General features: G+C 36.7%; 1 protein-coding gene across 2 annotated transcripts in view; it reads right to left on the bottom strand.

The window, feature by feature from the left end:
- The window catches only part of LOC121410067 (ectopic P granules protein 5 homolog), a 135966-nt gene that overhangs the window by 13162 nt on the left and 106787 nt on the right, over positions 1-16017 (bottom strand). The window contains exons 41-45 of one of the 2 annotated variants that reach the window (XM_041601922.1): positions 14167-14360; positions 9867-10115; positions 5894-6119; positions 3653-3859; positions 2395-3431 (exon numbers count right to left, since the gene is read on the bottom strand). In XM_041601922.1, the coding sequence (XP_041457856.1) occupies positions 3272-3431; positions 3653-3859; positions 5894-6119; positions 9867-10115; positions 14167-14360 (1036 nt within the window). In that variant the 3' untranslated portion in view covers positions 2395-3271. Of the gene's footprint in view, positions 1-2394; positions 3432-3652; positions 3860-5893; positions 6120-9866; positions 10116-14166; positions 14361-16017 lie in introns of those variants that run through there. The other variant, XM_041601921.1, reaches the window with a different exon arrangement.

The raw sequence follows: 16017 nt of genomic DNA, 5'->3' as shown, positions 1-16017 counted from the left end.
AGATTTCAAATTGGCAACTGGGTAAGTAAATTATGAGGAGAGGCAAGGACAACTTTCCCATAGGCCATGTACTTAATTATCAGTGATTTGTGGTTTTCTCTTAACTGCCCATTCCCCTGGGGCAGTAATCTAAATATAACCCTGGTAGTATATTGTTTTATGTCCTCATGAAAGAAAAAATAAAATTTGAAGTAAAACATTTGAAAAAATGACATATTAGCCATTTTATGTATTGGTGTACATGGAAGAGTAGTCCTTGCCTTACATCACTGTGTCATCAAATATGTGGCCAATTTGCAGTCTCCATGGATCTAGGGATTACCAATATTCACAACTTTAAAAAAATCATAACTTTCTTATTATTTGTCAGATAGTGTTCAAACTTTCACCTATCAACTTGTCTGATTTTTCTTGTTCCCCTAAGAACAAGTTTTTATTTGGGTTGGATTCCCCTTTAAGAAACTAAATGTGTAACATCACAGTACCTAAATTATGTAATAGTTTTGGAGCTCACTAGCTTACTCTTCAGTCATAAGTGGGTCAAATTTGAACTTTTAAGTTTAAAGGATACCTAATTAAGCTAATTAGTATAATTAATTGATGTAAAACATGAAATTAACATGATTGAAATTGTGACTGTCTGATGTATAGGAAATGAGAGATAAATACATTTGTGGGTTACACCTTGAATAAAATTTAGAAGCTGCATAAATTTCAAAAAGAAAAGCACAAAATAATTAAAGGCTTCAGAGATAAATCAATCTATTGTTTTAATAATCATGACCTCATGGTTTCAATATTGACAGCATAGACCGATAGTGATAACTTTGTGTCAGAATCTTCAGATTACTCTGGTATCATAATAGATACAAATACACCTTTTATGCAATTTTAATTAATGAAAACTTGTTTGTTGCAATAAAGTCCTCATCTGATTCTATTTACTTTTTTCTTAATGTTACATCACACTGCTTCTATAAATCAGTAAATGACACATATTTGGCTGGCACAAAAGTGTTCAGAGAATATTTTTCCAAATTATAAAAAAAACTAAACAAAAAACTACTTGAGAATGAAACTGGTACAAAGATTAAACAGAGGCAAATGTACCCATAGAAATATGTTCTGTGCATTGACATTCAATTGACCCAGTACCAAGAGACCATGTCCTGCAGAATGTTGAGCAAGAGGGTATATTTAAAATAAAACACTCTAAAATAACAAAGTATTTTTGCCAGGTGTCTGGATTTATTTATAACTTGTCAGTTGTTTTTGTTGACACTAATTTTAAATAAGCTTTTTAAGCAGTAATGAGAACTTTTCATTGTGCATTCACATTTTTCCTATATTTATATGTTAAACCTGACTCTCAGTTGTCAACCTGTGGTCCACCGGTCTTTGAGCCAAGAGGTGACAAATCCCACAATTTGAGTCAAATGAAATAATTTTTTATTCATAATAACCACAGTAAATATATTATAATATGCTGGTAAGTGTTTGCAAGTGTATTTATGCAAATAAAGGCAAGACTAATTAATGTTTTAGGGGTAAATCAAGCATTGATACATATTTACCCGCAAAAATTGTGATGTGAAATTTGGTCTTAAAAGATGATTGTGCCCAGTTATTTTGGTAGAGTTATCCCCAACAAGTTATATATCACTGGAAAGGTCTCACTCTAAAGAATTGAAATATGCATGTTATTTCCCTATAGGGTGTAAAGTTTATCCGATTCTCAGATTTATTGGGAAGTATGTTTTTTTCACAGTTTTCCACATATTTTGACCTTTAACTTTTTATGACATTACCCTATGCCTTTTCTGATTGCATTTTTGAATTCCTCAGACAATTTCCTTTCAGAATATATATACTTTTATGGGTAAAGGATGTCAAACATAAGAAAAAAATACAATTGTATAAAATGGTGCGATTTTCAAAGAAAATTTGAGTTGTAACGGAAATGGGCCCAACTCAAAACGCATGGCCATTTATATTTGTAAATGAATTTTAGAGACATTAATTTTGTTGAATGTGGGTAGCAAAGAAAGAAAATGCCAGTGTTATCAATGTTCCGAAGAAAATCTGATCAAATTTGCCCTTAAATAAAAGGGTTAATAGCAAATCTATTAAGAAATTTTTAATTTTGGGTTTTGGAACTTAGCACTGACTGATTAACAGACTCAACCAAACAACTTCATCACATGTTGGAATTTAGATTTACTGCGGCATCAATCATTCAATATAAATATTATGTCTTATACGTCAAAATACTAACCATGCACTGAACTGTGTGCAACAGAGCACTGGAACCATAGGCGGCGGAAGCAGGGGGGGCGTGTCCCCCCTCCTAAATGTATTTTTGATAATTTTTTTCTATTTTTTTTTTGCTTGTTAATTTTTTTTCCTGCGTCCCCCCCTAAATTCCCGTGGACCACCCCTCAACGTGTGTTTTCCCCCTAAAATTTAGGTTGATGACCCTTTTTTTTTATTATTTGCTTGTCAAAATTTTTTGGTTAGCAACTCCTAAAATTTAGGTGGTTGATAACCTTTTGGGGGGCGCTTTTCCAAATTTTTAACTGTGTCCATCCCAAAATTTCAGGTAGACACCCCCTAAATTTTTTGGCTTCCGCCGCCAATGACTGGCACAGCTTGGCCTTGGAGCATTGAGTGGCAGGTAGCTGAATCTGTTAAAATACAGGATTAAATATAAAGGATGTGTTAATGAAACTGGGTAGGTAGGTCATTGGATTGACCTAATTATCAAGAAAAGGTAACCTCAAAGATTCATCATGAAGGTTTTATCTCCCGATTTCACTGATGTTGACATAGATTCTAGGCCTACAAATAATATTCTCACTTCATAACCACACGCGTGTGGCCACATGTATGTGGCTGTATACACTGTCACTGCCTATAACATAAAAACTTTCTTACCACTTATGACCAGCATTTGATAGTAGCCTAGGCCTAGGGCTAGGCTATAGATTTCGGCCAAATCGTGTTTTGGGGAACCACTCGTAGATTTGTGTACGCGCACTTGTGTACGAAGTGAATGGAGGTGGAAATGGGGAACCGTGCGTGTGACTGAATAAAGCACTGCTGTATGAAGTGAACGGTGGTTCCCAATATCACAATAATGCCTAGATTTCTAGATCTTGAGACTTTTAAGTAACAAATTTATCATTAATAAAAGAAATAAATAGGTTTGTCAGAAAGTCGTACTCACCGGTACGGTAACCACTAAGGACATCGGCCGATTACGGTATGTTGTTTACGTTTCAGCAGCGCGCACACATGCATATAATGCAGCCAGCGCATGAGTAAGTACATATCGTATACCGTACCATACCTGGTCGACTGTCGGCATGCTTTGTATTTCGCTGACTCGAGAGAGGTAAAAGGGACTGGGAACTTCGAAGCTATACTCAGGGCTGCGAAAAGGAATGCCAAAAAGTTACGAATTGTAAAAAAACTTTAAATAATGCGACCAAAATACCACAAACAACCCCCCTCATGACAATCTGTGAACAATTTAACCATGTTTAGAAAAAATTCCAGCTCTATTGAGTGGAAAACTACGGAGAAAAGCTGCTTCAAACAAACGGAAGGACACACAAGATTAGCCAAATTATAGTAAGGATTCTCTATTTACCTCAAAGAGAGTTGTGAATGTCTACCAAAACCCAATGCTCCTAGGATACCAGATGATTTCCTATCTTCTCCTAATGTCAAAATGGCTGGCGCTAGATTATTGAGAGAGCGACACACATTACTCTCTGGGGCTCCAAAGTTGATCATCCTCACACTAAGCTCAATAGCCTTGTACCACCAAAGTAAGAGCTTGTACTCATGGTCTCGACTGTAATATAAGAAAAAAGATATTGCTTTGTTCATTAGTAAAAGCTGCACTTATTAACCAGGCATCGCAAATTTAATTTTAAGAGTAGAGTGAGACTTGAAAGTAAAGAGCCAGCGATAAGAGCAGTCAAACTAGCACACCAATCATGTGGAGCTCATCCAGCATCTCGCAAAGAAATTTAACACATTTCTTAATTTCAACCCAGTTGACACTGCAGTGAATTATGTTGGTGACATAAATTGACGAAACAGAAATGAAATTGATGAATAAATGACAGAGAAGAAGATTTTTTATGATTTAAGAATGAATTTTGTATAAGCAATAATAATTTTCTAGTTAAAATGTCTAAATTCTGTTTAGAACTTTGGTGAACCTCTTGTAGCTCTCAGATGGAACAAAATAATTCAAAATCGGTCAACAAATAAGCATTTTTTGTGAGTTTTGAAAAATATGCATAAATTAGCATATTTAATGAGTGTCAAAATTCTGTGTATAAATTTTGTATCACCACCTAGAGCTATCATATAAAGCAAACAAAATTGAAATTTATCAACATATGAAGGAAAAAAAGCATTTTTGTGATTTATAAATAAATTTCGCTCAAATTAGCATAATTTTCTAGTCAAAATTCTGTGTGGAAGTTTGATGACCCTCATGAAGGTCTACCAGATGGATGAGAAAAAAAATAAAAAAATTGGCCAACAAATAAAGAAACATTTATTTTTGATTATGAATAAATTTCGTATAAATTTGCATAAGTAATTTTCTAGTCAAAATTTCAAAATTCTGTGTACAAGTTTGGTGAACCTCATAAAGCTCTACCAGGCAGAAGCAAAACAATCAAAACCAGTCAACAAATAAAGGAGAAGCATTTTTGTGTAGATTTTGAAAAATGCGTATAAATTAACATATTTAATGAGTTTCAAAATTCTGTGTAGAGGTTTTGAATCACCCACCTAGTGCTATCATATAAAGCAAACAGAATTGCAATCGGACTTAAAATGAAGAAAAAGAATCATTTTGAAATTTTGGATGGACGACATGGCATAAGCTCATCCAGCCCTTCGGGCCGGATGAGCTTAGAAATTTGTTGTGGGGAAATATCACAAAAATATAAAGGGGTCATAAATTCCCCGGAAGGACTAGTGGGGTTAGAATCCCTCCATATCTTGTTCAATTGGATGTTGTTGTTTTTTACTGGATAATTTTTTTTTCAAGTTTCATGTTTTAAATCAGGAAAAGCTAACAAAGTTATACATCAATTTAATATATAATTATTTTCCTTTAAAGAAAAGACAAATATTTCATTTCAATATAAAATTCAATTTTCTCTGAGTAAACTCTAAAACACAATTGTTAGAAAAATTCATGTAAATGAAATAATTGGAGAACATATCAGTCTGGTACTGTAGTAGAACCCTCCATTCGTTGTGGCATTGGCATGCCGTCGGAAAAGCGGTGCCTATCGTCTCGCTCTGCTATGCAGGCAAGACAATATGCCAGGCATTGAGAAAGTACATGTATAGAATTATTTGTCTGGGTTGCACTGGCATTTACTATCCTTACTGATGGGCAAAGCCCCAAGCAAAAATAGGAATATTGTCAGTCCAACCAAAACAATCAAAACGAACGCCTGGTATATTTGTTTTATATCCTACTATTAATAAGTTAAAATGCTAGATTCTGATAATCTTATCCCACTGGTTCATCTCCAGTCTGAACTAAAATCTAGATCACACGCTGTACTGCACAGAACCCGCTTACTTGTGCTGACTGACTTACTTTACCTTTGCCACCGCATTAAGCAGAATATCACTATTGCCTGTACTGTCCCTTATGTCTCTCTGAGAGGGCGCATGATCTGTGACGTCAATGATGGAATAGTGTGCTATTCCAACATTGATCTCATGGCATAACAAATATTTCTCATGGGCATTTCGTTCTAAAAATCATAGTAATATTGCTGGTCAAACAATGCTATTTGAACCACTCACTACGAAGGATTTAATCCCTAAAGGAAATGAAATAATTTACCTTGGTTTGCAGTTGATACACCACTCTAACAGCCTAGTATTTATAGCTGTCTCCTCCTCTAGGCTCCTACACTGTGGAAGCTTCTGTGCAAGGTATGCGTACAAAGTGAGATATGAACCAGCTTCTAAGCATTGAAGAAGGAATTCATCATGAGATAGCTGTGGGATCTGAAGAACTGATACAATACTAGCCCAGCCATGAGTCTTATCATTAGGTGGTGGTTTCACTACAAAAAAGTAAGCAAGAAAATGAGTTATTCACCCTATACTCTGCAAAAATGTGGTGAAAGTTAATATGTCATTGTACTTGTACATTGACCAACCAGCTGTTGTGGCTGGTTGGTGTATGTGTCTACGTGTATAAGGAGGTTCCTCTTCAATTCCAATTGTTTATGTGTTTGTTTTGTGACTTACATCCTCTCAATGATCTGGATCTTGATTTTTTGTTAAATTTAATGGTTTACTCTCCAAACCTTAATTTTTTTCATGAATAACAACTTCCAAGATCACATTGATAGTATAGTCAGTGATTGCAAGTATATAAACTGTAGTGATTTTCGATGTAATGATATTAATAAAGTTTCTATCCTGCATGTTAATTTGAAAAGTATTTTCAAGAATTATGAACATATTGTGGTTTTCCTATCAAGTATAAATCACAAATTTTCAGTTATTGGTATTTCAGAAACCTGGTTCAAGCAAACAACAAATACATGTACATGTATGTTTGGCATTCCTGGTTATTCTCTTTTACAAATTTGTAGATCGAATAAACGAGGTGGTGGGGTATTATTATACATCAGAGATAGTATTGATTTCCAGTTGCATAATGACTTATCAGGAAAATTTTCTGGTTTTGAAAGTGTTTTTGTAGAAATAATAATGGATAACGTGAAATCTCTTGTTAGTTGTATATATAGAGCTCCTGATAACAACATTCCATCCTTTATTCAATCATTTGATCAACATATGCAAATCATTTGGATTATTTGCTTCGATGACAAAACCAACTCAAATTGCTTCTTTAACTTCAACACTAATAGATAATATTTTCACCAACTGTATCCAAGATGATTTTGATATTGGAATCTTTTGCTCAGATTTTTCTGATCATATGCCCATTTTCACCATTAATAAAGGTAAGTCCTTTTCGAAGGAAAATGTAAATGATATATCATATAGACGTGTGATTTCAAAAGGAAGGTTCAAAAAATTTAAGCAAGATCTTCTTGAGACTGATTGGTCTTTACCGTAAGTAACGATCTATTAACCGCACCTTTTTCTCGACGGGATAGAAGCAAAATTCGGGGGTGCAGTTTATCCATGGCGACGGGTCTGAGCCCGCACGTCATAACCCCTCCCGAACATGTAAGACGTCTGCCAGTTCACAACACATCAAGTGGCCAGGCGTAGCCGCCCAGGGCAATGTCGTTTAGAGGGGTATGAGCCGCGGGTAATGGGAAGCGATTATTACAATCTTAATCAAATATTGTTCATAACAAACGCACCCACCTTCATGACACTAATTTCAACTCTGGCCAAGTTCAAAGAGACACCAAGCATACTCTGTAATATTTTGTCACAGCTGAGCAAGAGTTGAGTGAGCTGAGAGCTTGCGATGTATTGTGGTTATAGTTTAAGCTGGCGCTTTTCATTTTAACCCGTCCCCTCCAAAGTCCCTAGGGTTAACCCTAACCCTTTCCTGTGTACCATGTACACCATGCACGAGCTGTGAACTGTCAACAAGCTGTGCTTCACTGGGGTCCCAAACCTATCATTCTGAGTTCTATGATGTTGTGCTTTGTACCACTGTTTGTGTTTGATATGGTTTGAATAAATACTATACTATACTAATACTGTGAAATCTAAACATAACACTAAAATATTTGAAAAATCATGATTAACACAAAGAGCCTAAAACAATTAAATTCTCTTGGTGTCTTCCAAGGCGATATTCTGGGGCTATTTTATTTTATGAAATTTTTGTGATATTGATAATCTGAGATCACTCTTTAGCTCTCAGATGATAAATTCATTTTTAAGTGAGATTAATTTTATTTTGAGTATCTTAAGGATAATATGCAGCAGTGCAGTGCCTGTGTAGACACATCCATAACATATCTATCCATTGCCATGCAGATGAAGTGCTTGTGCCCATGTTACTTTAAAGAAAATAAAATATATTTAAAATAGGTTGGGTGCTATATGCAGATATTTTCTAAAATATTTCTAGGTGAATCTATTCCAAATGTTGAAACGACTATAAAGGAAAATTACATAATCACTGACAGTAATACTCTATTATCTAACAAGACTTGTTGACTACACAAGTCTTTGAAATGATACTTGTAATGACGTGATATATACATCAAACAAAAATAGAGTATTGTCATTTTTTTTAAGAAATCCATCTCAAGACGCACCACCGTATTTGAATTTAAGAAACTGTCGCAATCTTATTCCTTTGCAACACTTCAATGAGGAAAGAATTTTAATTGGTTGAATGAGATGAGAGTGCAATAAAACAGCCTTTCTCATTGAAAATTGCTTCAAATAAACAGTGTAGGTGCATCTTACAGATATGAAATGAAGACAAGTGGAACGCCTCTGGCAGTCTCGCCTGCATTACGCAATGCAATTTAGCAGCAGTGCTTCCTTTGAAAATAGATTCTGAATATTATTAACAGTAGAAAACACTAATATGATAATAAAATATTATGTCCATTGACCCAAAATGACCTTTGACCATGATAATGTGACCTAAGACATGTGCAAAACAATCATTCATATTTGATTATCATATGTCGATGTTTCATTAGCTAGATCCATAAACTTCACTAGTTATGATGCCAATTCAACACATACTCTCAACACGGCCAGAGTTCATTGACCTTTAAATAAACTTTGATCTTGGCCATGTTCCTGAAATGCACACAGGGTATTCAGGGATACATTGCTGCTCTTATGTCCAAGTTTCCTGAACTAGATCCAAAGACTTTTAAAGTTATGATGACAATTCCTCAAATACCCCCAATATTACCAAAGTTTGTTGACTCTAAATGACCTTTGACCTTGGTCATGTGACCTGAAACTCGCACAGGATGTTCAAGGATTTGATTGCTCCTATGTCCACGTTTCATGAACTAGATCAATAAAATTTAAAAGTTGTGATGACAAATCCTCAAATAACCCCAACATGGCCAGAGTTTGTTGACCCTAAGTGACCTTTGACCTTCGTCATGTAACCTGAAACTCGCAAATGATATTCAGGTATACACGGTTGCTCTTATATCCAAATTTCATGAACTACATCCATAAACTTTTAAAGTTATGACAATTCTTCAAATAACCCTAACATGGCAAAGTTTGTTGTCCATAAGTGAACTTTGACCTTAATCATGTGACCTGAAACTCAGGCAGGATCATCAGTGATACACTATTCCCCTTATGTCTACTTTTAATGAACTACGTCCATATACTTTCGAAGTTATAAGAACATTTCAAAAACTTAACCTTGGTTAAGATTTCGACATTGATTCCCCCAACATGGTCCAAGTTCATTGACCCTAAATGACCTTTGACCTTGGTTATGTGACCTGAAACTCAGGCAGGATGTTAAGTAATACTTGATTACCCTTATGTCCAAGTTTCATGAACTAGGTCCATATACCTTGGTTAAGATGTCATTGTTGACGATGCCGCCTCCTCCGGAAAAGCGCGTCTACAGTCTCGCTCTGCTAAGCATGAGACAATAAAATGGTTCTGAGAATACCAATTCAAAGGGATCTTAAGGGTATTTATCTCACTGATTTAGATGGGGATAAAATGGATCTCAGAACCATCCTGATCCAAAAGAACTGACAAATATTACATAGAGAATGCAGTATATTGTGTGTGCTGCTACACATATAAGAGCAATCTAACACTTTCTCAAATTCGTGGCCATAGAAATGGAATATAAATAAAAAGTTTACCTGTAGCAAAATAGGAATCAATGCAAGACTCAATGATAACTGCCATGTGTTTGGTGGAGGCCAAGGAATTACATGCTACTGAGATAATTTGAAGTACTAGGTTATTATCAGCACAAGTAGCAAGCCATGATGTAAGTCCTCTGAGAATGGCATCAGGAGCACCGGTAATGGGTGAACAACCATTGAGAAGTGATAACACGGTGGTGAGGAGAGAACACAAGTGGGAAGATGAATCCACTCTTGGACCCGCTGAAAATAAAGACAAAAAAGAGAAATATTCTCAGAGAGTTACAATCAGGATATAATGAAACAGTAAAATGGTCATGTTCCATTCTAACGTAACCCAGGTAGGACAAAATATTTAGGCCAGCTTGCTCTTCAAGTTAGAAAAATGGCACCTATATGTAACTGGTATGTTCCTCTAGTAAAGTGCATATGAATAGATGCAGGTAAGCAGGATTAAAATCAAATCAACCTGGAAAGTATCCTAAAAGGGAATCCAACCAAAATGTCTTGGTCATCGTCTTAGGATGCTGGGTCTCAGTCAACTTCTTTGTCTCAGGATGTTAAGTCTCAATCTTGGTTTCAAAAGTTGGGGACTTGGTCTTGAGCTAAGGGTGTTTGGGTCTCAGGATGTTGGGTCTCTTTCTTAATCTTGGTCTCAGAATGTTGAGTCTCATTCTCAGGATGTTGAGTCTCTGTCCTGGTTTCAGGGGACCGTTTCATGAAAGTTGGCAGCACTGACAAGATGTCTTTCTCCGACAGTTACCATAGTAACAGTCAGGAGGGCAGAGCTTCTCAGCCAATCAAAAGCAAGGATTTTACTGAAATAGTCGGCACTGAAAATTAAGTTAGTGCTGACAACTTTTATGAAACACCCCCCAGGAAGTTGAGTCTCAGTCTTGGTCACAGGATGTTGAGTCGCTGTCTTGGTTTCAGGAAGTTGAGTCTGTCTTGGTCTTGGTTTCAGGATACCGAGTCACGGTCTTGGTTTTGGTCTTAGGATGTTGAGTCTCTGTCTTGATCTCAAGATGTTGGATTTCTGTCTTGGTCTCAGGATGTTGGGTCTCAGTCTTGGTCACAGAATGTTGGGTCTCTGTCTTGGTCACAGGATGTTGGGTCTCTGGCTTGGTCTCAGGATGTTGTGTCTTGGTCTCAGGATGTTGTGCCTCAGTCTAAGTCTTTTTCTTGGTCTCGGGATGTTGTCTCTCAGTCTTTGTCTCAGGATATCGGATTTCAGTCTTGGTCTCAAGATATTGAGTCTCTGTCATGGTCTTTCCAGACCTTTCGTTGGAAAACGCGGACGCTTATTTACGACGTTAGTTGATTTTGGAAGAGACTTTTGGGGCCTGTCGTCATGGTCATAAAACTCTGTCCTGCAATGCAAATTGTGTGACATGAGATTTTTTTTCATTTCGCATCTGCAACGGAAACATTCAATATGCATTTTGTGTGCAAAACTCTGGTTGCTACTATGGTAACAGCGATATTCCAATTTAGGACAACTTTCCGAAGCCACATTTGGTTCCTCCCAGAGCTCGAGAGGCTGCCTGGGGGGGGCTCACTTCCATTGATGAGTGGATACCAGGCGCGACCACGCGTAAAAGGGGACAGAGAGGGCAAGTACATTACGTATAGGCCTATGTAACGTTATCAGGGTGTCAAAAGGGATATATTTCCAATACTTGTAGGGTTTCACAAGCCAAATACTAGTAAAGAGATGCATTTTTCATAATCTGGAAAAGACTTGCTTCCCTTGTTTAGAGTGCTTTTTGAAACCCCATGTTCGTGCCTGGTATCCACTCATCAATGGAAGTGGTCCCCCCTGGGAATTTGAATCTAATCCCATATTTCCGGAGAAAGTAAAACATAATGCCCATTACATTGTGTGCTAGAGGCATATCGTTTGTGTAGGAGTAAACAAAAGAAAAACCCCCGCAAAATCGACTGAAGTTCAGACGAATTTGGCCTACAGCATGCTGTGTACATATCAAGGCATGCGAAATGGTTTCGGGTGGAGAGGTGATCTGACCCATGGAATCAATTGCCAGTGATCCACCAATAATCCACATTAAATGCAATATTGATTCGATGGACTGTATGATCTATATCTAAGCCTTAATTCAGTTAGTTTTTCATCACTTGATAAGTACTCGATTTGTTTGAAAAACCACTTTCTTATCAATGTCATATTCTATTGTGGGCCCTGCATTTCCAATATCTCCAGCCAGCTGTCATAGTAGAGGCTCACCGCCGGCTCAGGGGGCATATACGATGATGACCATCAGTCGTAATGTACATTCATGTATGGTGCAGGTCTCGCGTGAAAGAATTTTGGACACGAAAAGCAGATCTATAAGGGCCTTTAACACAAAGCTTAGCAATGATTGTAGAGCAGTTTTCTATGTTTGATTCTATAGACTATAATGTACAATCAATGTTATAAATCAAGTGTATGATTAAACGTTAGCTTTTGTGTTAGGGGACCCTAACGTTACCGTTCCTGAGGTTTGCCAAAGGTGGCAATTGTCTCAGGATGTTTGGCTCTGTATTGGTTTTGGTTTCAGGAAGTTAAGTCTCTTTCTTAATCTTGGTCTCAGGGATTAGTCTTGTCTTTTTGGTCTTAGGATGTTAATACTCTTGGTCTCAGGACATAGTGTGTTCATCTTGGGCTTGGTCTCAGGATGTTGTGTCTCTGTCTTGTTTTTTGTCTCAGGATGTTGGGTCTCTGTTTTGGTCTCAGAATGTTGGGCGTCTGTCTTGGTCGTGATCTTAGATGTTTAGGTTATCCAGGTCGTGATGTTACAGATGTTTGGGCTCAGTCTTGGTCTTTGCTGGGTGTGATACCACTACTACTATCCTCATTCGTGCTCTGTGGCACATAAGGCCTCCACGCTTTCTTTCCATTTTTAACGGTCTCTAGTACAACCCCTGGCCTCATTCCAATTCTTCCATCCGTAGGTATTTCTCTCCTCTACAGTTCTCCTCCTCCATGTTGTTTTTGGTCTACCCGTTCTAAGTTTTTCTCCTGGATTCCATGTTAGAGCAGTGTAACAATGATGGTCATCTTGCTTTCTGAGGACATGACCTATCCAATTCCAACGTCTTCTTTTGACTTCCTGACTCATCTTTTTAAGTTGAGTGAGATTATTGAGATCCTCTATGCCAATAATGTTTGGACAGAATATTTGAAGTGCTCTTATAAGGCATTGATATTGAAACGAATCTAACTTTTCTTCATCACTTTTGTTGATCTTTCATGTTTCACAACCATAGAGAAGTACAGCTCTGACTAATGCTTCGAAAAGGTTAACTTTGGTTTTCCTTCCATACTTCTTGGACTTCCACACCTTGTATAGTTTTACAAAAACATTTCTGACTTTATTAATTCTGCTTCTCATGTCATTTTCTCCACCAACCTCTTTACTAACAATTGTGCCAAGATAGGTGAATTCATCTATGTCTTCAATGTCTTTACCATTTAATTGAATTGCTTCATTTTTCTTTCTGTTCATTCTCAGAATTTTGGTTTTCTTGTCATTGATCTTGAGTCCAACTTTCTTTGCTAGTTCAGACATCCTATTTGTCTTCTGTTGCAATTGGTTGTGAGTTGATGATATGAGGGCAATATCGTCTGCAAAATCCGAGTTTTCAGGTTGGGACATGAATCTCCATTGAATGCCGGTTTTATTATCTTTTCAAATCCTGGTCATTATCCAATCAATTATGAGAAGAAACAAGAAAACTTACATCACATCTCCTTGTTTTATACCCGTTATTACTCGGAACCACTCTGTAGTATCATCAAGTACTGCACATGCACTGTCATTATACATTAGTTTTACCATGTTGATTATCTTTCTTGGAATACCATATTGCCTCGAAGTTGATGAAATTAATGTGAAGTGAGGCTTGCCATTCAATGGATTGCTCAACTATGTTTCTCAAGATGAAGATTTGTTCTGTTGTGTTTTTTCCTTCTTGAAATCCAGCCTGCTCTGCTCTTAACTTCTTGTCTATGCCGCATTTAATTCTGCTAATCAGTATCTTTCCAAACACTTTACTAGCAGTTGGGAGGAGGGTGATTCTTCTCCAGTTTCTACAATTAGATAAGTCACCCTTTTTTGGCAGTTTAACTATCAGTCCTTTTTTCCATTCAATACGTATGATTTCTTGGACCCAAATCTCAGTAATGATGATGTGTAGTTTGTCAGCTATTGTCTGGATATCTGCTTTCAACAATTCAGGTGTAATCATGATAATCATGATATAATCATGATATAAAAATGATAAAACAAACCTGAAGTAGATATGATAGTGATGTCATAGAGAAGACCATGGAGTGGGTTTGTAAACTCTTCAGCTCTGATCTCCCTGTTTTGCGAGCATTGACACATAAGGCCAACAACCAATCCTATGTAAGAAGCTTGTTTGGAAGCTAGCCGCAAGTTTGGTGGCTCCTTGCTTTCAACTCCACCTACAGCTCGCATTAACCTGCAGTGAAAAATTCAAATCAGTAGAGTTCTATTTCATTCTTGTATTACATTACTCACACATATCATTATAAGAATGAATCTGGAATGAGCTTAAATTCTGTATTGTGTACATTTGCTATGTCTTTTCATGTATCTAATTAAGACCACAGGCAAAAACACAACAGAATGAGTTGTCTCAAGATTATTTGTGTTCTAGGATTATACAATGCATACTGTAATTGTTAACATGCATATTTCCCTGAATAGAAAGATTCACCATTGTACAAAACTTTTTAACATGTCATAACCTTGAAATGTATACTTTATAAGAGAGCTTCATTTATCTATCAATTTAACAAGGCCAGGTAGAATTGACCCCAGAAGTTTTTTGAAACCCAGTTGTCTAGCAAAAACCTTGGTGACCCCTCTCTCATGCCGTAAAGAGGGAACTTCATGCCACCACGCATCTCCTTTAAAGTCATCAGACTAATCATCAGAGTGGCATGGAGGAAAAGGTCCCATAGATAAAGCTCACTCATAGTAAAAAAAATTCTTAACAAAACCTGAAAATTTACTATACTTCATGTTATTCATGTATCAATGCCAGATTCCATCAGACATTAATAAAAGGTGGTTCTGCAGCAATTCTCTACTTCCTAAAGCCTAATCTCACCAAAAACTTTGATAAGTTATCAATAAATCAAATTTGGTTGCTCTCGAGGAGAGGAACCCAGATTGAAAAAAAACATAATGGCTTTTTGATCTATGAAGAGTTTCAGCATTACCTATGTATATTTAGGGTACTTACTGGACAACATTATATATTTGCTCCATTGACGAAAGGCACATTAAGAAGGAGAAACAAAATCCACCAATAAAGAACAAAGTTGAATTTCTTACTACAAACTAGGTATGGTGTAAAAGCCAACTGCTCATTTCCCACAGATATGGCCAAGGCTTATTGTGTATTTCATATTTTCCTAGATATCGTTGTAACAACATATAGTCTTAATTGTTGGGTTCATGAGAAAATAATGTGCTTTGGCTCAAAGAAAGTATCAGTCAATGTGAATAAGAGTCTCAACTTTAACATTGACTTAAGAGTTTAGGGTATTTAGACAAACCATATCAGTCTAGTGAGAAAAAAGAGAAATTTGATTCTCTATCTTAAAGGTCTCTGTTGTGGATGGTTAATTTCAGATCTGTACTCATAAGGGTTGATACAATTCTTGTATCGCCGCTATATGCAGGGTATCCTCGAGAGAAGTGGCATTCTATGACAATGACGAATCCACTGTGACACTAATTCCTAATTAAAATTCACTTGTCACATGACACATTCACAACTATGCAAAGCACATTGAAAGCAAGAGCACCAATGGTACAGAAAAATGTCGGTGGGCAATGGGAAGTCTGTAGTCGAATTAGAATTGCTGTGTTCAAATGGAAAATCTCGCGATAGCCTCGTGGGGGGAATTCCACATTTGATAGATAAAATCAGGGGCGGCGGAACCGGGGAGGGGGGGCACTTGTCCCCAAAATTCCTAGTATGAAAAAATATCCTTTTTTTTTCAAAATGGAAAGTGCCTTTTTCTCAAAATGATATGTGCCCTTTTTCAAAATACAACACCAGTTTTGATGTAAAACAATACATTTTAGATTAGAAAATCAGAAAA

Source organism: Lytechinus variegatus, chromosome 3, assembly GCF_018143015.1.
Source record: "Lytechinus variegatus isolate NC3 chromosome 3, Lvar_3.0, whole genome shotgun sequence".
Taxonomy (NCBI): domain Eukaryota; kingdom Metazoa; phylum Echinodermata; class Echinoidea; order Temnopleuroida; family Toxopneustidae; genus Lytechinus; species Lytechinus variegatus.
The sequence above is the reverse complement of the archived record's forward strand: the minus strand, read 5'-3'. Positions and strand labels throughout refer to the sequence as shown.